The sequence below is a fragment of the Schistocerca gregaria genome, chromosome 1, assembly GCF_023897955.1.
Source record: "Schistocerca gregaria isolate iqSchGreg1 chromosome 1, iqSchGreg1.2, whole genome shotgun sequence".
NCBI classification, from domain to species: Eukaryota; Metazoa; Arthropoda; class Insecta; order Orthoptera; family Acrididae; genus Schistocerca; species Schistocerca gregaria.
Window position 1 is genome coordinate 653,707,172 of NC_064920.1, and position 26,286 is coordinate 653,733,457.

Genomic DNA, 26,286 nt, shown 5'->3' on the forward strand with positions numbered 1-26,286 from the left:
AAAGACAGACAGGTGTCTCCTGAACGTAGATATGTTAGATTTCGGAGAAGGAAACTCAATCAGTTGCGATACTTATCATTTAGCTACAAAATAGCAGGTCAGCAACTGGAAGCACTTAATTCCATAAATTATCTGGGAGTACGCATTAGGAGTCATTTAAAATTGAATAATCATATAAAGTTGATTGTCGGTAAAGCAGATGCCAGACTGAGATTCATTGGAAGAATCCTAAGGAAATGCAATCCAAAAACAAAGGAAGTAGGTTACAGTACGCTTGTTGGCCCACTGCTTGAATACTGCTCAACAGTGTGGGATCCGTACCAGATAGGGTTGATAGAAGAGATAGAGAAGATCCAACGGAGAGCAGCGCGCTTCGTTACAGGAACATTTAGTAATCGCGAAAGCGTTACGGAGATGATAGATAAACTCCAGTGGAAGACTCTGCAGGAGAGAAGCTCAGTAGCTCGGTACGGGCTTTTGTTAAAGTTTCGAGAACATACCCTCACCGAAGAGTCAAGCAGTATATTGCTCCCTCCCACGTATATCTCGCGAAGAGGCCAATGAGGATAAAATCAGAGAGTTTAGAGCCCACACAGAAGCATACCGACAATCCTTCTTTCCACGAACAATACGAGACTGGAATAGAAGGGAGAACCGATAGAGGTACTCAGGGTACTCTCTGCCACACACCGTCAAGTGGCTTGCGGAGTATGGATGTAGATGTAGATATAGATACCTATCGTCATTTCATATCCCGTTGATGGCCTGCAGTGTTCATGCGTCTCTGGGAACTGAGAGTATCAGTCTGGAACCGCGCGACCGCTACGGTCGCAGGTTCGAATCCTGCCTCGGACATGGATGTGTGTGATGTCCTTAGGTTAGTTAGGTTTAAGTAGTTCTAAGTTCTAGGGGACTGATGACCACAGATGTTAAGTCCCATAGTGCTCAGAACCATTTGAACTGAGAGTATAAAGAACCCTGTATTCCAGGCTATTACGTAACTCCAGGGACACAACTGTGGAATGGAAAGGAGAAAATCGCAAACAAATCAAATTAATTACAACAGGATGTATTCATGGTGCGATCTGCAGGCCCATCTTCTGAGATACTGCAATCGAACTGAACCTACGCCTAATGGACAGGGAGGAGAATACTGACAGAATCATTGCACATGCTGACGATCATTTGTTTGTGCTATCGCCCAAAAGTAGAAACGACATTGAGCTTTAAGCAAATATTATAGTCGACAAACACTCTACGACAAAAAAAAAAAAAAAAAAAGAAACTTCGCACCTCAAAGGAATTATCCGAATTGGGCGGAAATAGGTACATAAAAACAAATGGTTACAATTTAAAAAAAAGGGTGATGTATTCAAGAGAAAGAGCTTCATAAACTGTGCAAGTCAGTAACGCCTTGGTCCACGTCTGACCACCATGACAGCATTCGGCTTGGCATCGATTGATGGTTGATGGATGTACTCCTGAGGGATAACGTACCAAATTCTGTCCAACTGGCTTGTTAGATCGTCAAAATCCCTAGCTGGTTGGAGGGATTACCCATAATGCTCCAAACATTCTCAGTTGGGGAGAGATCTGACAAACTTGCTGACCAAGATAGAGTTTGGCAAGCTTGACGACAAGCAGTGGAACCTCTCGCCTTGTGTCGGCGGGCACTATCTTGCTGGCTTACCATGTAGGGCAACAACCAAAGACGTCCTGCTGTAAAATGAAATGAACTAGCACTCCAGACTATCACGCCTGGTTTTAGGGCTATATGGCAGTCGAAAGTCACGTTGGTATCCCACCGTTGTCCGAGGTGTCTCCCGACATGTCTTCACTGGTCGTTGGGACCCAGTTCGAAGCGGGACCGATCACTGAAGACTATTCTACTCCAGTCGATGAAATTCCAGGCCGAATGTGCCCGACACTATTGTAAAGGGGCTTGTTGGTGCACAGAGGTGAATGGTAGCTGGCACAAGGAGTGTCTAGTGAGATCAGACCCCTTTCTGCAAGCCGCCTGTTAATGACCGTTGTAGTCACTGAAACACCAGTTGCACGTGGAATTGATTATTTTGATGAATTCCGGGTTCTGAGTGTCTCTCTGACGATTGCTCGGTCCTCCCGTTCTATCGTCTCGCTAGGTCGACCGCTTTCTTCTTGACACTGTGATCGACCATGGTTCACTCATTCCTGTCAACGTCGTCAAAAAGGGGCATCGCTCCTACTCAACTCTCGAGGTATTCGCAGATTACTCCGGTCGGCTTCTGTGAGCCCAACTACACGTCCTCTTTCGGATGCTGACATCTGCGGATACTATTCTTGCGCCTGTTCTGCAATGAGTAGTTACAACCCAACTGACTACGCAGAATTAAATTCCCAAAACTTTATGCTGGGGTATCGATGCTTGTTGTTGTTGTTGTTGTTGTTTTTGTTATGGTCTTCAGTCCAGAGACAGGTTTGATGCAGCTCTCCATGCTACTTGATCCTGTGCAAGATTCTTCATCTCCCAGTACCTAATACATCATACATCTTTCTGAATTTGCTTAGTGTATTCATCTCTTCGCCTCTACATTTTTTACTCTCCACGCTGCTATCCAATACCAAGTTGGTGATTCCTCGATGCCTCAGAACATGCCCTACCAACTAATCCCTTCTAGTCAAGTTGTGCCACAAATTTCTCTTATCCCCAGTTCTTTTCTATACCTCCTCATTAGTTATGTGATCTACCCATCTAATCTTCAGCATTCTTCTGTAGCACCACATTTCGAAAGCTTCTATTCTCTTCTTGTCTAAACTATTTATCGTCCATGTTTCACTTCCATACATGGCTACACTCCATACAAATGCTTTCAGAAACGTCTTCCTGACACTTAAATCAATACTCGATGTTGACAAATTTATCTTCTTCAGAATCGTTTTCCTTGCCATTGCCAGTCTACATTTTATATCCTCTCTACTTCGACCATCATCAGTTATTTTTCTCCCCAAATAGCAAAACACCTTTACTACTTTAAGTGTCTCTTTTCCTAATCTAATTCCCTCAGCATCACTCGACTTAATTCCACTACATTCCATTATCCTCGTTAGCTTTTGTTGATGTTCGTCTTATATCCTCCTTTCAAGACGCTGTCCGCTCCGTTCAGTTGCTCTTCCTGGTCCTTTGCTGTCTCTGACAGAATTACAATGTCATCGGCGAACCTCAACGTTTTTACTTCTTCTCCATGGATTTTAATAACTACTCCAAATTTTTCTTTTGTTTCCTTCACTGTTTGCTCAATATACAGATTGAATAACATGGGGCGAGGCTACAAACCTGTCTCACTCTCTTCCCAACCACTGCTTCCCTTTCGTGTCCCTCGACTCTTATGACGGCCATCTGCTTTCTGTACAAATTGTAAATAGTCTCTCGCTGCCTGTATTTTACCCCTGTCACCTTCAGAATTTGATAGAGAGTACTCCAGCCAACATTGTCAAAAGCTTTCTCTAAGTCTACAAACGTCTACAAATGCTAGAAACGTAGGTTTGCCTTTCCTTAATCTATCTTCTAAGATAAGTCGTAGTGTCAGTATTGCCTCACGTGTTCCACTATTTGTACGGAATCCAAACTGATTTTCCGGAGGTCGGCTTGTACCAGTTTTTCCATTCGTCTGTAAAGAATTCGTGTTAGTATTTTGCAGCCGTGACGTATTAAACTGATAGTTAGGTAAGATTCACATCTGTCAACACCGGCTTGAAATTATTATATTGTTGAAGTCTGAGGATATTTCCCCGTCTCATACATCTTCCTCGCCAGATGGTAGAGTTTTGTCAGGGATGGCTCTCCCAAGGCTGCCAGTCATTCTAATGGAACGTTATCTACTCCCGGGGCCTTGTTTCAACTTAGGTCTTTCAGTGCTCTGTCAAACTCTTCACGCAGTATCATATCTTCCATTTTATCTACATACTCTTCCATTTCCATAATATTGTTCTCAAGTACATCGCTCTGGTATAGACCCTCTACATACTCCTTCCACCTTTCTGCTTTCCCTATCCTTGCTTAGAATTGGGTTTCCATCTGAGCTCTTGATATTCATACAAGTGGTTCTCTTTTCTCCAAAGGTCTCTTTAATTTTCCTGTTGGCAGTATCTATCTTACCCCCTTCCATCCTTACATTTGTGCTCTAGCCATCCCTGCTTAGCTATTTTGCACTTCCTGTCGATCTCTTTTTTGAGACGTTTGTATTCCTTTTTGCCTGCTTCACTCACTGCATTTTTATATTTTATCCTTTCATCAGTTAAATTTAATGTATCTTCTGTTACCCAAGGATTTCTACTAGCCCTCGTCTTTTTACCTACTTGATCCTCTGCTGCCTTCCCGCTACCCATTTCCTGTCAATCGTTCCCTAATGCTCTCCCTAAAACTCTCTGCAACCTCTGGTTCTGTGAGTTTATTCACGGCCTATCTCCTTAAATTCCCCCTTTTTTGCAGTTTCTTCAGTTTTAATCTACAGTCAGAGTCCACATATGCCCCTGGAAATGCCTTACAATTTAAAACCTGGTTCCTAAATCTCTGTCTTACCATTATATAATATATCTGAAACCTTTTAGTATCTCCAGGATTCTTCCATGTAAACAACCCTCTTTCATGATTCTGGAAGCAAGTGTTAGCTATGATTCTATCAGGCGGCTTCCTCTTTCATTTCTTACCCCCATTCCATATTCACCTACTAAGTTTTCTTCTCTTGTTTTTCCTACCATCGAATTCTAGTCACCCATGACTATTAAATTTTCATCTTCCTTCACTATCTGAATAATTTCTTTTCTATCTTTTAGCACACTGGACTCGCATTCGGGAGGACGACGGTTCAATCCCGTCTCCAGCCATCCTGATTTAGGTTTTTCGTGATTTCCCTAAATCGTTTCAGGCAAATGCCGGGATGGTTCCTTTGAAAGGTCACGGCCGATTTCCTTCCCAATCCTTCCCTAACCCGAGCTTGCGCTCCGTCTCTAATGACCTTGTTGTCGACGGGACGTTAAACACTAACCACCACCACCTTTTATATCTTTTATACTTTTCTTCAATGTCTTCGTCATCTACGGAGCTGGTTGGCATATAAACTTGTACTGCTGTGGTATGCGTGGGCTTCGTGTCTTTCATGGCCACAAGAATGCGTTCCATGTGCTGTCTGTAGTAGCTTACCCGCACTCCTATTTTTTAAATTCATTATTAAACCTACCCCTATTTGATTTTGTATTTATAACCAAGTATTCACATGACCAGAAGTCTTGTTCCTCCTGCGACCGAACTTCACCAATTATTACTATATTTAACTAAATTCTATCCATTTCCCTTTTGAAATTTTCTAGCCTACCTGACCGATTACGGAATCTGACATTCCACGCCAATTTTCTTTCTCCTGATACCGACGTCCTCCTGAGTAGTCCCCGCGCGGAGATCCGAATGGGGGACTATTTTACCTACAGAATATTTTACCCAAGAGGACGCCATCATCATTTAACCATACAGTAAGGCTGTGTGCTCTCGGGAAAAATTACGGCTGTAGTTTCCCCTTGCTTTCAGCCGTTCGCAGTACCAGCACAGCAAGGCCGTTTTGGTTAGTGTTACAAGGCCAGATCAGTCAATCATCCAGACTGTTGCCCCTGCAACTACCGAAAAGGCTGCTACCTCTCTTCAGTAACCACACGCTTGTCTGGCCTCTCAACAGATACCCCTCCGTTGTGGTTGCACCTACGGTACGGCTATCTGTATCACTGAGGCACGCAAGCCTCCCCACCAACGGCAAGGTCCATGGTTCATGGGGGGTATCGATATGTCCGCTGTTTACTGTCCTTGCCAGCTGCGAGGTGGAATCGAGCTGAAGAGTAGACATTCATCCGTAGGCCGTTAGAGATTAAATTTTGCATTTTCCTTCGATGCCAGTAAATCAGTATCAATTTGTGACAAATTTGCGTAACTCCATGGTGCGTCGACTATTTTTTTCGTGTCAGTGTGTAAATACTTGGTACACGTTATACAAATTACCAGTTCAGTGGACAAAACTGAACTTAATGTTAAGTGGAATGCTACATAATATTTCACGACTCTATTTTGACAGCACCAACATCGCCAGACAAAGAATGACACGATATTTAAGAATTGCAACTATTAACGCACAGAAGTTACTGCACAAGGTGAAAAGGACCTACACTGAAAACTACGTACTACGAATTACGTTTAACAGGGATTAGACGGTACACAGTGCGCTAGATGAGCCAGTAGTTTGTTTACATCGAGCATTCAGAGAATCACACTCCCCTTCGTATTAAGCAGGACTGCTGTGAGGCGTGGGCAGAGACGAGCGTGGTTTCGGTTATTTGGGGCTCTCGGCACTGCCTCCTTGGAGTCACTGCGCGAGGCGGTAGGAATCAGATATAGGGCTGCAACACACTTGTGGAAGGTGGACAGTTTTGATAAAATAATGGAAATCACCTAAGACAATTACAGTGACTGATGACATTAGACGAATTGCTAACCGCAATACACATTTCAAATAACTGTAGAAACTCCAATTGAATAGCAGACAAAAAATCTTTGGAACTCTACAGAGAATGGTGACAAAGAACACATTTTTGTTGTTGTTGTTGTTGTTGTGGTGGTGGTGGTCTTTAGTCCGAAGACCAGCTTGATGCTTCTCTCCACGGTACTTCATGCCGTGCAAGTTTCTTCATTTTCGAATAACTACTACACCGTGCATCCTTTTGAACCTGCTCACTGTATTCTTGTCTCCATTTACAGTTCTTCCCCCTCTCCCCCCATTTCCCTCCAGTACTACTCGTAAATTTGAGATCTCTTGATGTCTTAGAATATGTCCTATCCCTTCTTTTAGATAAGTTATGCCACAAATTTCTTTTCTCCCCTATTCTATTCAGTATCTCCTCATTGGTTACTCGTCCTACCCACCTAATCTTCAGCATTTTTCTGTAGTACCGCATTTCAAAACTTGTAATCTTTTCTTGTCTGAACTTTTCATCCACGTTTCAGTACCATACAAGATTCGCTCCAGACAAATATCTTCAGAAAAGACTTCCTAGCACGTAAATATATATCCCATGGTAACAAATTTATCTTCTTCAAAAAATCTTTTCTTGCCATTGCCAGTCTACATTTTATATCCTCTTTACTTCATAGATAATCAGTTCCTTTGCTGTACATATAGCAAAACTGACCTACTACTTTCAGTGTGTCGTTTCTTAATCTAATTCCCTCAGCATCGCCTGATACATTTAGACCACATTCCACTATCTTATTTTCGTTTTGTTATTATTCATCTTACATCCTCCTTCCAAGACAATGTCCATTCCATTCAACTACTCTCCCGAAATCTTTGCTGTCTCTGACAGAATTACGATTTCATCGGCAAACCTCAAAGTTTTCCTTTAGTGCTTGTTCAATGTACGGAATGAATAATATTGGGGATAAGCTACAGCCCTGTATCACTCCCTTCCCGACAACTGCTTCCCTTTCAAGCCTCTCGACTCTTTATAACTGGCGTCTGGTTTCTGTACAAGCTGTATACAACCTTCGCTGCTTGTATTTTACCCTCTAACCAGATGGGGATTTTGACTATCTAAAGTGCCACTTGAACTGAATTTGCCACGACATACCTCAGGAGAACATCCGACAACTCTTATCAATCAATGGCAGGCCGAATAACGGCTTCCATAGGGACAAGAGATGTATCAATGCTTTATTGACTTGCTCAATTTGTGAAGCTTTTTCTCTTGATAAATTATCCTGTTTTTCTCTCTTTCTGCACGTGTACACCACACGTACCATTTCCGTTACATTAGCCGCGTGGTGTAGGGCGTCTTGTCGCGGTTCACGCGGCTCCCCCCGTCGGAAGTTAGTCCTCCCTCGGGCATGGGTGTGTGGGTCGTCCTTAGCGTAAGTCAGTTTGAATTAGATTAAATAGTGTGGAAGCTTAGGGACCGATGACCTCAGCAGTTTGGTCCCTTAAGACCTTACCACAACATTCCAATTTTCCGTCACATTCGGCTAATTCCTTCGTGGTACGCCTTTTTTTTTGTCTTTGAGTGTATGATCAACATAGTATATTACAACCAGAGAAAGACTGCCTTTCATCAGCAGTCATCCGTAGACAGAAAAACTGTGTCGACATCTTTATATAGTTGGTTCACAGGGTACCGTTAGAAGTTTCTATAAACTCTACAGCAACATGCGTACGAACAACTGAACTAGAAAGAGATATCGTTCTGTTACAGGGTTCGATGCTGGGAGTGGACAGCTTGTCATGGCACATTGATATGATGTCGTCAGGCCTCGTACTGCCCGCTGAGTGGCGATCACACACAGGACGGGTACAGCACAGCGTATCATGTTACGTGAACGCGGCATCTATTGTGGACAGGCATCTAGGCTAATCTACAGACGACACTGCTTGCTGTGTAGATATATGCGACGACGTATCTACTGTCTACTTTTTACGGGACTACCACAGGTGGAGAAAACTTCCGGCGCTATTATCCACTTACGTGGGCAACAGAGGTCGTCATCGACTAGCGGCAACACCGACTCAAAGGAAGGCCTCGGCGCTTGTTCGTGACGTCACGTCAGCTAGGCACGGCGAACGCCAGGTCTGTTGCAGGCATGCTCATAATGGTGGTGTCTCCCTCTCTGACACAGGAAAATGTGAAACTATTGGCGTTAGTTGAGCAACACACATTGTTCTGAGAGATTTCTGCAATCAATTAATTGTGCAATTCATTACACTTCTTAACAAATAGTGTACTCCTGAACTTAAATTTCCACCTGTTTTAAGGACTGACATACAAAAACAACTCCATGGTCCAGCAGCAACAGAATTCGTGCTTCTTTACCTTATTTGTAAATCTGAGGAAGTTACTTTTGCACTGCGTTGCTTTTACAAGAAACTGTGAACGTATTGGTGCTCTTCTTTAGGTATCTTGGTTGACTATGGGGTGAGGAGCATTGAATGTTAACGAAATACCTTGCGATTATATACGTTGGGGGAGGGGGTGGGGGGCAGAAAAAGAGCAAAATGGAGATACTTGTTTTATCAAATAAATTTTTTTTATCTTATAAAGTTTGTCCTTTCAGTTGCAAGAGGGGAATATTTATCTTTCCTAATGTGCATGTTTAAAAAGTTTAAGCTCAGCAGTAGTTTCGATGTATGAAGCTATTTTGTTTCCTGTTTAGAATTCCTTTCGTTGAAAACGACTGTAATCTAATGACTGGCAACAGTTGGACACTTACACATGTAAATTAGTTCACATTTCCAGTGATTATGTCAAACGAAAATAAATAAATAAATAAAAGAAACTAGTTCATTGTAAGGGGATTGGGGTAAGTTTCGATAACAAAATGGATCAAGTAAATATAGTTACTTGAATGTAAAATTTCCGAAGCTTGCAATGGGGCAAAGCATCTTCTCATATTGATCTACGTTTGTTTCGACAGGATTCAGTAATACAGAATTATGATCCTCATAACGCAGCATGTCATTCTCAATGGAGAGAAGTCTTCCGAAGTAAGAGTGATTTCAGGTGTGCCGCCGTGGAGTGTCATAGGACCGTTGCTATTCACAATATACATAAATGACCTGGTGGATGACATCGGAAGTTCACTGAGGCTTTTTGCAGATGATGTTGTGGTGTATCGAGAGGTTGTAACAATGGAAAATTGTACTGAAATGCAGCAGGATCTGCAGCGAATTGACGCATGGTGCAGGGAATGGCAATTGAATCTCAATGTAGACAAGTGAAATGTGCTGCGAATACATAGAAAGATAGTTCCCTTATCATTTAGCTACAAAATAGCAGGTCAGCAACTGGAAGCAGTTAATTTCATAAATTATCTGGGAGTACGCATTAGGAGTGATTTAAAATGAAATGATCATATAAAGTTGATCGTCGGTAAAGCAGATGTCAGACTGAGATTCATTGGAAGAATCCTAAGGAAATGCAATGCGAAAACAAAGGAAGTAGGTGACAGTACGCTTGTTCGCCCACTGCCTGAATACTGCTCAGTAGTGTGGGATCCGTACCAGATAGGGTTGATAGAAGAGATAGAGAAGATCCAATGGAGAGCAGCGCGCTTCATTACAGGAACATTTAGTAATCGCGAAAGCGTTACGGAGATGATAGATAAACTCCAGTGGAAGACTCTGCAGGAGAGACGCTCAGTAGCTCGGTACGGGCTTTTGTTAAAGTTTCGAGAACATACCTTCACCGAAGAGTCCAGCAGTATCTTGCTCCCTCCCAGGTATATCTCGGGAAGAGGCCAATGAGGATAAAATCAGAGAGATCAGAGCCCACACAGAAGCATACTGACAATCCTTCTTTCCACGAACAATACGAGACTGGAATAGAAGGGAGAACCGATAGAGGTACTCAGGGTACCCTCTGCCACACACCGTCAGGTGGCTTGCGGAGTATGGATGTAAATGTAGGTGTAGATTTGCAGCTTTACGATAGTAAGAAAAACTTTCATCTAAATAAAACTGCAGAATCCAAAACAATACGAAACATTTTGTCCAAAAATAAGAGATTTATAGTGATAAGGACGCCCAGGCGTTTCTGCCTGCAACAGATTCGGCGTTCGCCGTGCCTAGCTGACGTGACGTCACCAACAAGCGCCGAGGCCTTCCTTTGAGTAGGTGTTGCTAGCCGACGACCTAACTTAGTCGCTAATTCGATCTGGACAACAATAGCAAGTGAGAAGCTGTAACATCCATCACCCTTACCCATTATGGGACGGAAAGAGGGGACGCTGTGGTTATTTTTTTGTTTTTACGTTCAGAATTTCAACTAGTATTGCAGTCTACATCGTCATAAGCTTTCCCCAAATCTACAAAAGCTATAAAGGTTAAGTTTGCCTTTCCTCACTCAATCTTCTAAGATAAGTCGTAGGGTCCTCACGTGTTCCTACGTTTCTCCAGAACCCAAGCTGATCTTCCCCTAGAACGGCTTCTAGAAGTTTTTTCATACTTCTACAAATAATTCGTGTTGGTGTGTTGCATTTTTGTATTGTTTCAGTCGCCTTGTTGAAAGCAACTACAGTACTTTCCTTAGACGAAACTGGCCCTGGTTTGTGACAGGAGGCGCCGACGTCACGAGATCCGGGCGCCGGGCGAGCGTTGGGCAGCGGTGCGGGAGTCAACATGAGCGACGCCAGTGCTGCCAACATGACCACCTCGCTGCAGGACTTGTCTCTCGACGACATCGACACCTCTATGCTCACCACCACGGTACGTGCGGACCATTTTATTAATGATTCATTCGTTTTCAAAGAACTATATTTTCCAGACTACTGTTGTTGTTGTTGTTGTAGTAGTCTTTAGTCTAAAAATGATTTCAGGCAGCTCTCCTTGCTACTGTGTCCTATGCGAGCCTCTTTATCTCCGAGTAACAAATGCAACACAATCCTTCCGAATCTGCTTAGTGTATTCATCTCTTGGCCTCCGTCTATGATTTTTACCCCCAAAGTCTTTAGTCGAAAAAATGATTTGAGGCAGCTCTCCATGCTACTGTATCCTATGCGAGCCTCCTTATCTCAGAGTAACTAGTGCAGCATAATCTTTCTGAATCTGCTTAGTGTATTCATCTCTTGGTCTCCGTTTATGATTGTTACCCCCAAAGTCTTTAGTCGAAAAAATGATTTGATGCAGCTCTCCATGCTACTGTATCCTATGGAAGTATCTTTATCTCCGAGTAACTAATGCAACATAATCCATCTGAATCTACTTAGTGTTTTCATCTCTTGGCCTCCATCTATGATTTTTACCACTCACACTTCCCTACAGTACTAAATTGGTGATCACTTGATGGCTCAGAATGTGTTCTACAAATCAATCCCTTCTTCTAGTCAAGTTGTGCCACAAATTCCTCTTCGCCCCAATTCTGTTCAGTACCTCCTCACTAGTTATGCGATCTACCCATCTAATCTGCAGCATTTTTCTGTATCACCACATTTAGAAAGCTTCTATCCTCCTCTTGCCTGAACTATTTATCGTCCATGTTCGACTTCCATGTATGGCTACAATCTATACAGATACTTTCAGAAGAGACTTCCTGACACTTAAATCCATGCTTGATGGTTCAAATGGATCTGAGCACTATGCGACTTAACTTCTGAGGCCATCAGTGGCCTAAAACTTAGGACTAATTAAACCTGACTAACCTATGGACATCACACACATCCATGCCCGTGGCAGGATTCGAACCTACTACCGCAGCGGTCGCTCGGCTCCAGACTGTAGCGCCTAGAACCGCATGGCCACTCCGCCATACTTGATGTTAACAGCTTTCTCTTCTCCAGAAACGCTTTCCCTGCCATTGCCAGTTTCCATTTCACATCCTCTCTACTTCGACCATCCCCTGGACTTTAGTTCTTAGTCCAAATTTTCTTTATTGCTTGTCCAATGTACATATTGATTAACATCGGGGATAGGCTACAACCCTGTCACACTCCCTTCTCAACCATTGCTTCTCTTTCGAGCCCCTCGACTCTTATAACTGCCATCTGGTTCCAGTACAAATTGTAAATAGCTTTTCGCCCTCTGTATTTCACCCCTACCGCCTTCATAAATTGAAAGAGAGTATTCCAGTCAGCATTGTCAAAAGTTTTCTCTTAGGTCAACAAATGCTATAAACGTAGCTTTGCCTTTCTTTTACCTAGCATCTAAAATAACTCGTAGGATCAGTATTGCCTCACGTGTTCCTACATTTCTACGGAATCCAAACTGATCCTCCCCATGGGCTGCTTCTACCGGTTTTTCCAATTGTCTGTAAAGAATTCGTGTTAGTGTTTTGCAACCATGACTTATTAAACTGATAGTTTTAGACTGCTACATGTACAAAAATGATTGATGCATGAAGAGAACCGTCGACTCACTAAGTTTGCGTTTTGCACTCCATAAATGCTGTGTGAGTACCCTCCTGTCACAAGTCCCCTGTCCAAGCGGTAGTCAAATTCGTTCCATCCATTAAGTAGCAATATCCTGTCAACGGTTGTCAAAGCAGCATTGACGCGTTCTCTGAGCTCTTCCAGAGTTCTTAGCAATGGGGGTACGTAAACACGGTCCATGACGTACCACCAAAGGATGAAACTCACAAGACGCTAGAGATGGCGACAAGGAGGCCCAAGGCAACAAAGGCACGTCGTCTTCATCACTCCGCCGAACCTAGCGATGCTGAAGCTAGGCGCGTAGGTAGTGACGGTCATCGATACTCCAATGAGGAGGTGCCCCTTCTTGTTGGAGCGTGAAATTCTCGGAACCAGCAGTCACTTGTGGAAACAATCACACATGTAAGATATTAAGATGTACACGTCACTGTCTTCTCGCTGAAGAAAAACGCCCATACAGCTTTGTGACATTTCACAGAAAACATTAACCTTCGGTGAATCTCGTTCATCCACCACAATTTCATGGAGGTTTTCAGTGCCCTACACACTCACATTGTGGGATTGACCATTTCAGATAAATGGAAACATGACGCGTATTCCATCAAACAAAAACTCTTTTATTGCTTTGTCGCCATTTTGTCAGGGCACAGCATTCGTAACGGCAACCGGTGGAAACAATGGTTTCTATTCATGCACCGGTCTTGTTTGTACAGTAATACTCTGAAAACGTATGACTCATTTATAGTAGCCCCTTATTACCAGCGATGATATTTCGTCATTAGGAAAAGGCCTGTCAAAAGCTGTTCTCGTGGGAGGATGCTCACTGTGTTACAGACTGTCGACGTTGGCACTACCTCAGCCCTCCAAGCAGTTTCGAATCAGACCTGCTGACGAGGGTTGACTTAAAAAAAACCAGCATTCGAGTTATAGTTATAGCAACAGCAGTAATACCAGCAGTAGTGGCAGTATTGATGCGTTATTTACATGAAACATAGGAGTAGTGCAATTGGGACTGATACATAGGAATAACGAAAAGAAGCTATCATACTAGATGTAAATATCATGAGCAATCCACTCTGCATAAACACTTTGCTTTGATCTTAAGAAATTTCCGTAGACTGTCCCTGTGTGCGGCGTCAGTTGTGGAATGATGTCCAGCTCTTATCCATTATGTATTAAAATAGTGTACCACTTCCTGAACGGCTGTGGCGCTGGAAATATCAATTTCCAGCCATGAAATATCAGTATCTGTAACTTCCTTTAGACTGCACATAATTTTTCCACATAAAATCTCTTACACTCTTAACGATTATCGTTATGTTGAAATTGGCAATGTCTCATGCCAGATCCATACCTCTCAGATGATGGACACATTCATTTTCTTTGCACATGTCGGAACATAAGCCACAATAACTTAATGATACATACCTGTTCAGATTCTAAACGCATATCTGTGTGAGCTGGATTTTCAAAAGCAATGTCATGTTATGTAGAAACCACCTACAGTCTTGAATGCAAAGAACACTTTATTCCAAGTGTACGATAGATTGCTTACATAACGAAATAACCACTATAAATCCATCCTCATTCAGTTATTCAACTTCGCGTGCGCAGGGTGTCTGTGAATAAGCTAATGCCATAATTCTAATAGTGAATTTGGGGAGTGGTACTGAGTGTATTTTGCAAAGTACGGTCGTGAATGCTGAGGTTCATGCTTTAGTTATCGCTATTTCAAAGCTATTGAAGGAGGGTAGTGGCTGCACAACTTTACTTTATTCAAGAACACAGCTACACCCACACATAAGAAAAAAATATTCCAGAAGAGCTGAATTGCTCAGTATGTTACAATTAGCGTCGATGACTACGGACTCGCTGGGAAAAGAGAGTTTTACTGCTTTCAACGTGTCTGAGCGGATGAAATAAATAAATGTGTGTAATGTACTCTCAGATATTAATATGAAACAGTTTTTAGAATCGTCACCACGTGAACGCTCCATAATACTATGTGTTCCCTACACTACTTGTGTCATTATTATGTGATGTATCGCACAGATTCTATTTGCTACCTCATGTGTTTAAAAGGCATGAATTCAGTTCAAAGTACGAGCCCTGCTTTAAGCACTATGGCTTGAACGCGCGTGGTTCCAGATTGATGGACCACCATCAATTAAGATACATTGTGTTTGATGTATAGCTGAAAAGATCTATAATAATAAATCATCATGTCTGTTCCATGTCCAAGTAAGATGCTACCACTTTTTTTAATAACCTATTGCTTTACTTCATGATTTATATGATGATGAGTGTAGACAGTTTATATTTGTTGATATTGCGTACACAGAGATGCCGGAATAATAGAGACATTCTCAGCAAACATCGCATCACTAAAGTATTTCAAGGATGTGGAGTTTGTTAAAACACAAAAGAGTGCAATGTGACTAACACTTTTGTGCCATTGAATTCACTGGGATGATCCTGGCATACACTATAAAAATAGTGATGTTGCTTCGAGCTTTTGATCACACAGGTACCATCATCTACGTGAAGGGGAAGGAGATAATCTCATTGATACGTCAAATTTTCATGTTTGCTGCTATTCAAGACCTGCAGTTCTATGGATGCTCTGCTCTTCATCAACTCAAAAAGACGATGTGTGAAAATAGTATTTCAGTGTCTGCTTATGAAAATGTAAAATTATTTTTAAGTAGGGTGAGGAATAAATGAATTTTTACTTGATAAGATGTTCGTTCCTTTTTTTTTAATTTAGAAATTTTTGTTATATATCTTTGGAAGCAGACAAGGGTCATGCCTCCTGCTCCCATAAGCCAATTCGTGCTACACGATAGGTGTAATCTTACAGCCGCGTGGGATTAGCCGTGCAGTCTCAGGCGCTGCAGACTGTGCAGCTGGTCCCGGCGCAGATTCGAGTCCTCCCTCGGGCATGGGTGTGTGTGTTTGTCCTTAGGATAATTTAGGTTAAGTAATGTGTAAGCTTAGGGACTGATGACGTTAGCAGCTAAGTCCCATAAGATTTCACACACTTTTTTTTTTTTTAAATCTTACACAACCATTCCATATATTTTGTTATCTCCCATCTTAAACTTCACCTCCTTTATAGCACTCCTCTTCAGAAAAACTAATGTCATTTGTGTCATGCACGTACTTTATATATACAATGCAATAAGGGATTGGATTTCTTTTGTAAACAACAAAGACATACGGAAACTATTTTTTTCATTTATTCAGTTGACACACACATCATTTGATTTTTGAGATATGGTTCAGATCTTAAGATACAATTCAGTTCTTCAGATACAGTTCAATTCTTGAGATACAATTTGAATCTGATATTTAAATACAGAGATACCTTTAACTTCCATGCTACAACAGTAAGACTGCTCGAGAATACTTTTAAAAAAATTTTCCAATTGTACTGGATGAGCATATTTTACAATTTTTTATAAATCTGTGCTAAAAGCTAGTGCAGAGATACTTTATTTACTAGAATAAATTCCACAGTCCCAATAGGGTAAATAGTAATTATAATGGTCTGTGTACACTTAAAAACTAATCAGTCTTGGAAAGCTAGTGGCAGTTGAAACTTAAAAGCTATTCTATTTAAATGATGCACATGTTGCATGGATATATTTATACAGTACACAAACGCGATGTTTGAATAAATAAATAAATATACAAACATTTGTCTATGCTTTCTACATTTTTAAAACTTTTTTTATACTTTTTCTGGTTTATACAGTGCCGAATACTAGTTTGCTGTATCATTTGCGGCGGCTGCGGTTCAGCAACTCAAACATAGCTGTACAGACACCGCAAATAGCCTTCGTTAGAGAGGGCCCTCAATGCCATGCGACGCTCACCCTTATCCCACCTCTGGTTGACACCTTCCAATATGCAGTAAGCATACATTTTTGATCGCAGACCTTCAAACACCACAGTCAGCAATCCATTCGACTCATCTTTCATAAGGATTATCGGCATCGCATAAGGACTTGTCAAATTCATTACTGTGGTACCTCACCTCGTTACTTTATAGGGATCACAATTGTTCCCCCAATAGATGAGGCCATCTGTATGCATTTAAAGTAGTTCAGGATCTGCAGAATGACTTTTTGCAAACTCATAATGAAAGTGGTACATGTGGAGTCTGGATAGGTCTAGTTCGCACATCCCCACATAAATCTGCAGTCTTCACCACCTTCACAGCAACAAAGTTCTTATTTAATATGGTGACTTGCTTACCATTTGGTCTGATGATGCATTTTCTTACTCCATAGCATGCATCCCTTTCGGTTCTAATCAAAATTTCACGTCGTTCCCTCAAAGTCTCCACTGTTTTGTCAAAAATAGTCTCATATTCAGATCAATATACTACATCAACCAGGGGGACTGACTGAAAGAGAGGGCCCAGGTGATTCCAAGCTGGGACACTGATGTAGAATAATATATATCTTCGCTTATTCCCCAGCAGTGTCATCAGTTTTGAGTTGGAGCCTCCTCGCGAGACTAGTTGCTTTGTATACAGCACCAAATCAGCGTGCGCATCACGCAAACTAATAGAGTATGTGAGTTTTGCCTCCATCTCATTCCCTGCATCAGAATTAGCCTCATGATTTTTCCTCCAATTCGTTTTCGGGCATCCATCGAAACTCACAAATCAGCAGTGACTGTTACATGGCTTTTCCGTATAGGTCATTTTCACCCAAATTTCACCCATTTTCAAACTCGAATCAAGGGACTGAACCTGTCGCCCATCTCTGGGTTATTTACCTTGGTGTTTCTACGAACAGATTGACGCATAGACTCTGGGATTTCTCCAAAACATCTGCAAGCATCCAACTGGCATGCGTGTGGACAGACAACATTTTTTTTTTTTTTTTCGGGCACTACGCACCTACTATAAAAGACAATCAGAAATGTTAAGCTGAAGTTACTATGATTTATATTACGACATGTGAAAAGGAAACAAATGTATCCGACCGTGAAGGAGGTACGGATTTGATGTGGAACACTATGAATTTCAGAATATCGACTGTTGTAGAGGTATGAGAGATTATATGTGGAAAGATTATGTGCAGTCATAAGGAGGTTATAGACACTGATATTTCAAGGCTTGAAATTGATACTTCCACAGCCATAGCCGCCAGGAGGAGGTACTTCTGGTACTGCACTCATTGTTGAATGTCACCAGATTGGAGCTACAATCGTAATATTTACTTGCAATTACACTGATAAATATCTGGCTGGTTTTCTAGGACGATTCTGCCTGGTAGATGAGTGCGTGGCAGAGGTAGCCGGTGACCAGAACCAATTGACATTTCTGGCTTAAGGCAGGATCCCTCGCCAAGCCTCAGAAACCGGTCACGTGACAACCATGTCACCCTCTAGGCAGGCGAATAGTGAACTAATACTGAGTATATATTGGGCAGCCTTTATGATTGCATGTGTTGTGAGTATTCTTCAATATTTATGTGGAAATTTGAGAAGATTCAATATCAGTCACTGCTAAGTGTTGGTGCTGGACACATTGATAACATCTGAATTCCTACCACCCCAATCATCCTTGGATGCCCGCCACAACTGTGCAGTCATCTCCAGTGGGCTGAGTTTGTCTGCAGATCGGGCACAATCGCCAAGATGTGGCATGCGACAGCTGGGCTGGGGCACTGCATGTGGACATTGGGATATGAGCGCGTGGGATGTGCAAGTGTTTCAGCAGTCTCTGACATCTAGTCCTGATAGCTCCTACTACAGATTGGATTGTGGTTTAAGTGTGTTGTGTTTAGTGCTTCTCAATACATCACAGTGGATTCTGTCTAGCAGTGGTATATGTTGGTGTTGCCTCTTTCCTATCACATGATACAGTTCTCCTCCTCCTTCTCCTCATTCTTCGTCCTGGCGTAGCTGAGGCTACTAACTTAGGGAGTACATAGGGCTTTAAAAACCCAATCACAATGTCAAATTCTCTATTGATCAGTTCATTGTTTCTGATAGAGGTATTGCAAGTACACACACCAGTCCAACTCCTTCTGCAGATTGTTTAAGGACATAGCATGCAATTGAGGTGAAATTTGAAATTTTACCTCCAGTGTAATCGACTTCCTACCAAATGACCTAACTGTGACATTAACCACCAATAGGAGGTAAGGAAAAAAATCTGGAAGGGGGAAGAGTAGGTTTTGGAAACTAGTGGTGACAGTATTGAATCACACCAAATATACCAGTCCTAGCATCTACCAATAGGAAGCAAGAGAAAAAAAACTGTCCCTCACAGAGGATATTGATTTCATTAGTTAGTCAATCGATCTGATAGAGTGGTGGACCTATTTCCAAGACAGCCACAGCCCAGCATTTTTGGAAGTGCTGCCTAGTTCTTCTGGGATTTCTTTGTTCCATCTGCTCCAAGTTTCCATAGCACTGGAAGTGTGAGAACAACGGAATGTACTGAAGCTTCCTGGCAGATTAAAAATGTGTGCCAGAAGGAATGTACTGACTACCACCGCCAGGTCTGCATGAGTAGGGAGGGGGGGGGGGGGGGGGGGGAGAGAGAGAGAGAGAGAGAGAGAGAGAGAGAGAGAGAGAGAGAGAGATATGAATGCAATGTAATTATGTGAATGTTTTATGTTGTCTTGTTCGATTGGGAAAGAAGGCACAATTTGTTTAAATGTCCTACACACTGCCTTGTACCTCATAAATTAAACAATATTACAAACAATGCAATCAATTTTCCAACAAATTCTTTAAATACATAACTAAACTATATTCTATATACTGCCTTGTATCCCATAAATTGTTTATACAAAAAATATTCCACACATTACCTTGTCAACCAGAAATTGTTTAACAGGGCACACAATAGATGTGGAATAGGATTAGGACAGAGCTCATAGGTGGATCCACCACAGTGTAATTACTTAATTAGAACATGTAGTTGCTGACTGTGGGCTTTTCCCTCCGAATAAAAGAGAGATCCAGCCCCTGCAAATTGAATTTTATAAATGAACAATGTATCCTCTGCTATGTAATTGACATTGATTTCAATTGTGAATTGTGAGATCCTTCCTCTCCAGCACAGATTTAGTCTTTCTTCCACCAGTATCTAGATCAGGATGGTAGGGGTGTGGGATTTCCCCGGAAGGGGGTATAATTAGTTGATCAATTTAATTAATTAGTCAGTTAATTTGATATCAAAAGTGTGCTTGTATCAGTGAGGGGGAGGGGGGTTGGAGATTTCCCAGAGACATGGCGGAGGAGGGGGAGGGGAGGGGAGTACTCAGGGCAGATTATCCCCAGTGGGTCATAAACCAACCATCAGGGGGGTCATAAACAACTCATCAGAACAATGGATTAAGGACCTGTCAGTCAAAAGAGAACAATAGGTTAAGGGCTGACATGGAGCAGAACAATAGGTATGACCTAGAATGTATGGTTGTCTCTGATGTAGGCAATCTGTAATGTCAGATAGAACATTTACCACAAGTCCAAATTTTCCTGAATTTGTCCTAGTTTTGTGGGTGTCCTGTAGGATTATACAACTATCCAAGGTAAACATGAATTTTTTTTTCTCTGGAGAAATTAGATTGATTGAAAATACATTTTATTATTATCTTAAGCTAAAATTCAGTAAATGAGGACTGGCATGTAGATAGTTCCATTCATTTCATATTTAAAAAAGAACAGTGGCAAACAAATTGAGATGCTCTCCCGTATACGTTTTCCACATTTCTTCATTGAGAACAATGAAAAGCCATTGGCAATTGACAATCACATGCAATGCGCTGCATCACTACCCCACCCACCAGAGAGTGGAGCATAGGCATGCCATTTGTGCAAGTGTACATTTCACTCCACATGTCCTGGCGGAGGGGGGATCTGGTTCGACACAGATTTTGAGATTTTTGAAGTCATTATTTGGGGTTAGCTGTTTAAGTGATTGCAGCCTTAATCATACCATGATTTATTTACGTGATTAGAAAGATGAAACTCCTCACATACTCCTTTTTACCTGCTTATTCCCATTAGTAGACAGAGATGTAATGCAAGGTTCAACCTCAGCATTTATATTTATCTTATTCTCCTGAGAGAAGGAGACCTCCATAAGAAGCAGCAATAAGCTTCTCAACAGCAACAATAGTCCGACCCTGGTAGATGAGTGGTCAGAGCGACGGAATGTCATACCTAATGGCCCGAGTTCGATTGCCGGCTGGGTCGGAGATTTTCTCTTCTCAGAGACTGGATGTTGTGTTGTCCTTATTATCATCATTTCATCCCCATCGACATGCAAGTCAATGAAGTGGTGTCAACTCGAAAGACTTGCACCTGGTGAACTGTATACCCGACAGGAGGCGCTAGCCACACGGCATTTCCATTTCCAACAGCAATAATGAAGTAACTGTAGCAGCTATTACATGAGAGTGGTATCTGATGCACCAGCAATTTAGGGGTACCACCTTCGATTACTAATCATAACATGAATGGTCCCAGGTTCGAAACCCCCCACCACTTAAATGTTGATTAGTGATCAGTCAAAGACTTCTCGAGCAAGAAGTCACCCTCATTCTGCCAAGGCCTTGTCAAAGAGGGCGGAGGAGTGGACAGAGATTCAGGACACTGTCTTGCCCTTGGGATGGCAAACTACCCCTAAAGGCGGAGGAATCAGCATTAATCAATGGCTTGAGAATCCAGAAGGCAATGTAAACTGCTGCATTAAAAACACATGATGTGTATTCACAGGACATGTGGCCTGTAAAAAAGAAAGTATCATGATGATCTCTCCATTGATGAGAGATTCCAGAATAGTCCCCCATTTAGATCTTCAGGATGGGATGCTGGGAGGTGACCACGAGAAAAAGATTGATTAATCAACTCTACAAGCTGGGGCATGGATTGTCGGAAGCTTGAACGTGGTAGGGAAACTAGAAAATCTGAAAAGGGAAATACAAAGGCTCCATCTAGATACAGTAGGGGTCAGTGAGGTGAAATAGAAAGAACACAAGGATTTTTGGTCAGATGAGTATAGGATAATATCAACAGCAGCAGAAAATGGCATTATGGGAGCACCGATAGTTGAGAAGAGATATATTAATGCCAGAATCAATCAGAGCACACACCAGCTCATTGTTCAAACTTATGCAAGTGAACGGTAATCTAGCGTTCAACACCGCCCAGACTCTATTGTAGGCCCTAGGCACGGGACTGCGGCGACCTCATCTGCGTGCCAGCTGGCGTCAGATGTTTGACATTGCTCCCCCATTGACCTGGTACTCACATGCGAAATGTCCTGGTCGGTTACAACGGTAGCACATGACCTTAGAGGGAATGCTATTTGCAGGCTGGTAATTCCTCCCTTTTCCTTATACCCACTGCTACCAGCAATTCCTTTGCACTCCCACAAGTCATCTGCTCGCGAAACCCCCTCTAATTTCAAAACAGTCATGTAATGTTAATTTCCAGTCCCTAAACATCATTGCAGCACCATGCATCATTATGCTAAATATTTGCACTTTATTTTGCCCACCAGTCTCATCTTAAAGAACACGTTTGGTTTTACTGCCTTCTTTTTCGGTAATAGTCTTGTTTACGGTTCTCCCTAGATGGCACGTACTATTGATTACTAATGTAGAAAGTTAAGACTCTTGTCACTGAGACTAAGAAAGTGTATTTAGGTAGAATGGTGACTAAAGTATATCCTAACAAAATAACCATTTAAACATTTCTTATCACCTAGTATTTATTGTATTAGTAGATATATTGCACGCCTGGCAATGATTAAGAACTTCAATGAAAAGTTGCCTTTTCCAAATAGGATTCAACAATTCTGAGTTACTGGTTGTTGCTCTACTTTGTCCAGTATCTTTGCCTTTGCAGCTCAGTTTTCTGTGTAATGCAGTAGTCTCGGATATGGCCGGCAGGTGGCAGCAACAGCAACCGCAGTGGGAGAGTGCCCGCCAGGTGGAGGCAACTTCAGCCGCGGCTGTGAGGAGACGTGTGAATGTGCACCAGACTCGAGCACGCCCTCATGCCGGCCACGCTGTGCAGGGCCCATGTTCCGCCGGGGCCGTGCACGCCTCGCAGCCGACCCCCTGTGTGATGAGAAGCCTGTGGACGACTGCTGCGCCGTACTTGTCTGCCAGGATTCAGGTGAGTCGGTCCTTAAGTATGGGCCACACCAAGAGGAGTGCTGCAGCAGTCTGAGTCTGTCTACAGCAGGGTTCTGTGATAAGCTCGATAAAAAAAGCAAGAAAAATTTGTTGTTTCAGAAACAACTCATCTCGTTTCTCAGCATATGCTCCTTTGAAGGACATACACTTGGTCTAGCAATCCTCCACCTTTTTCATTCCACAGGAAAAATAGATTTGAAAGAATTTGCAAAATACTCGTTAATTGCAAATATGACTTCCTCATTTGATGAAAATTTCTTCTCAGCAGGCCAAAGTTTCAAGTTAGGGAACAGGAGGAAGTCACTTTGGGGCTAAGTCTAGTAAATAGGGCAGATGAGGAACAAATACAAAGCTCAATTCATGGACTTTCCATTGTCATCGCTGATGTATAGGATGACATTATCCTGGTGAAAGAGGCCCCCCCCCCCCTCCCTCCAGCCTTCGGTCTTTTTGCTGCCAACATAAGTTTCAAACAATTCAGCAATAGGTACCCATTGTGGATCTGCCTTTTTCCAAGTAATCTATGGTGATTATTCATTGGGAAACCCAAAAAAGACAGTTATCTCTACATACGTCACAAGCTGCGCCTGAAAAAAGTGTGCAACCTTTTAGAATGAGTTTCTTGCACCAAGGCAAGTAAGAAGTGTTGTCTAAACATACATCCAGAAATGGCTGATTGATCACTAATATGAAAAGACTTTTATCCAGAGAGAACAGAAATATCCTTTGTGCTAATTTTATTCCAGGCTGAATGAGTATTGTACTGGTATGGTTAAATTTGCCATCAGATGATACTTTGGCCAAAGTGATGGTGCCATTAAAATGTTATGACAACCATGCATACAAGCACCACTCGGTACACTTGGTTACAAATATGTTCAATTTATTGTGTGCTCTCAACGTGTATCTCCTAAATCTAATGGATTTCTATCAATGGTGACATTTAAAGTCCGTAATGATTTCATATGTGTGTGACAATGATGAGATACTTCATGAACTGCCTATGAACTATTCACAACCAGAATGACATTTATGGAATGGTATGATATGTCCTTGATAAGCCAAAGGATATAGTTGAAGGAAATTTTGAACATTTGTTCCGATTCATCATTGCAGCTGAAAATATTCACAGCTCACTGTTTCCTATGTTCAATGAAAAATCTGTAGCACTGTTTTTGTGGCACATATGTACAGTTAGTCAGAAAAATAGAAACAAAAGAAAACTGTATATATAATGTGCTGAGCAGAAGGAAAATCCACTTCAAGCCCTGGGCCCAGAGAGGCACAGGATAAAGAAAATGATTGACTTAACAATTTAGTGGTAGGCTACATCCTGAGAAAGAAATTATAGAATAATCTGAAAGCTACACGTTTGACTATGTTTGTAATTTTTTTTTGATTGGCTCTGCTGCAGTTCATACTGTACTGGCAGCCCTTCTTATATTACATGTATTGTTCATAGTCATTTTCAAGTATTTCAACATTCTACATTATAGCCTAACAATTAATTTAAATACATAACTGTTCAGTACAAAACTACAACAGCTTTGTGATTGTCTTATGTTGACTATGGAAAACATTTATATTTCTAATTTCCTTCAATACTTTATTCTAAAAGCCTGTTTTCTAACTGTGCAGCTGTGGAGCCCCTAGAGATCTGTCAGTATGAGAACATAACTCTACAGCGAGGAGAGGTCTACAAAAATGGCTGTGATGAAGTCTGTACATGTGGTGAAGCAGGAAAACTCAACTGTAAACCTAGGTAAGTAGCCACACATCAGTTTTCATTCACATTTTCTGAACTCTACCAATGTCTTGATGAGGGTGTTGAAAGGACCTGTACTTAACTGACAGTTTTCAGTAGAACAAGGAAAGTTCTGACAAAATGTAAATAATTTAGAAGTAGTAGAGACCAATCGTCAAATAGCAGAAGTGTATAGTCAGCCTCAAACGGCTCAACACACCCATGTGAGGATTGCAGTTCGGCAGTTGGATTAGGCTGAGATGGGGACTGTATCAGGTGAGGGAGAGAGATGCAGAAAGCAGGAAGAGGAGTTGGAGACATGTAGCTAGCAGCTCACAGGGAGGCAGCAGATGCGATGGCTAGGAATGTGATACAAAGGTACTAGAACTGGTGAAGTAGGGCACACAAGGAAGATGATGTGAAGGTTTAGATTGGGATGAGGTGACAGGACAGAAGAAAAGAAAGCTGTTTGGTAGAGGATATGTGGACAGTGATTTAGCTGAGACTGGGGCCTGAGGGATTTTGGGAGTGAAGTGTGTGTTGCATAGAAAACTCCCATCTATGTAGTTCAGAAAGCTGGGACTGGAGGGGAGGATCCAGATGACATGAGTTATGAAGCAGCCATCGAACTTAAGCGTGTTGTGTTCGGTCATTCATTCTGGTCAACACCTGACTGGTTGCCATGCTGACATAAAAATCTGTGCAATTATTGCAGCAGCGTAGGTATATGACAAGGCTGCTTTCACGAAATCTCAATCTCTGATGGGATAGGATAAGCCTCTGACAGGACTGGAGTAGGAAGTACTGGATGGGTGAATCAGACCGGTCTCGCACATGGGTCTTCCCCTGTGGCAAGGGATTGGGAGTGGGAATGGCATAAGGATTGACCTGAATGTTGTGGGGGTTGGATGGGCAATGGAACACCACTGTAGTAGGGGTGGTAAAGAACTTGGGTAGGATGTCTCTCATTTCCAGACATGAAGACAGATAATAAATTGCCTGGCAAAGGATGTAATTCATTTGGTGCAGTCCTTGCTTATACTGGTGCTATCTGTCTGTGGACAAGTTCGGAGGTAATGCAGGGTGGCCACAAACTGGAGAAACCAGCAATATTGAGAATCAGGGAATTTTAGGCAATCAGGAAATATCATGGAAAAATCGTGGAATTTCATAAAGTATTAGGTAATTTTCTTGCACCTACCCAATTTATTTTCATGCCATCTATGAACTGCAGCTGGAAGCATATTGCCCATTACTGTTTGGGATAATATCATAATTGTTGAGCCCATATTCATGCATGTTTTCCACACAAACTGTGGAACCTTTGAGTCATGGAACATACTACACTCATGCTCATAAATTAAGGATAATTGCAGAATGTCGTGCCACACAACAAGGCACTACACAAAACTGGCATTAATAGCATAGGCACATAGGGA

At 42.0% G+C, this 26,286-nt stretch overlaps 1 protein-coding gene across 7 annotated transcripts in view; it reads left to right on the top strand.

Moving 5' to 3' along the window:
- Positions 1-26,286, top strand: part of LOC126361237 (putative epidermal cell surface receptor) — a 402,667-nt gene that overhangs the window by 251,673 nt on the left and 124,708 nt on the right. For all 7 annotated transcript variants that reach the window (XM_050007773.1, XM_050007777.1, XM_050007776.1 and 4 more), the window contains exons 3-5: positions 11,118-11,267; positions 22,855-23,083; positions 24,742-24,865. In XM_050007773.1, coding sequence (XP_049863730.1) covers positions 11,118-11,267; positions 22,855-23,083; positions 24,742-24,865 — 503 coding nt within the window. The remainder of the gene's footprint in view (positions 1-11,117; positions 11,268-22,854; positions 23,084-24,741; positions 24,866-26,286) is intronic.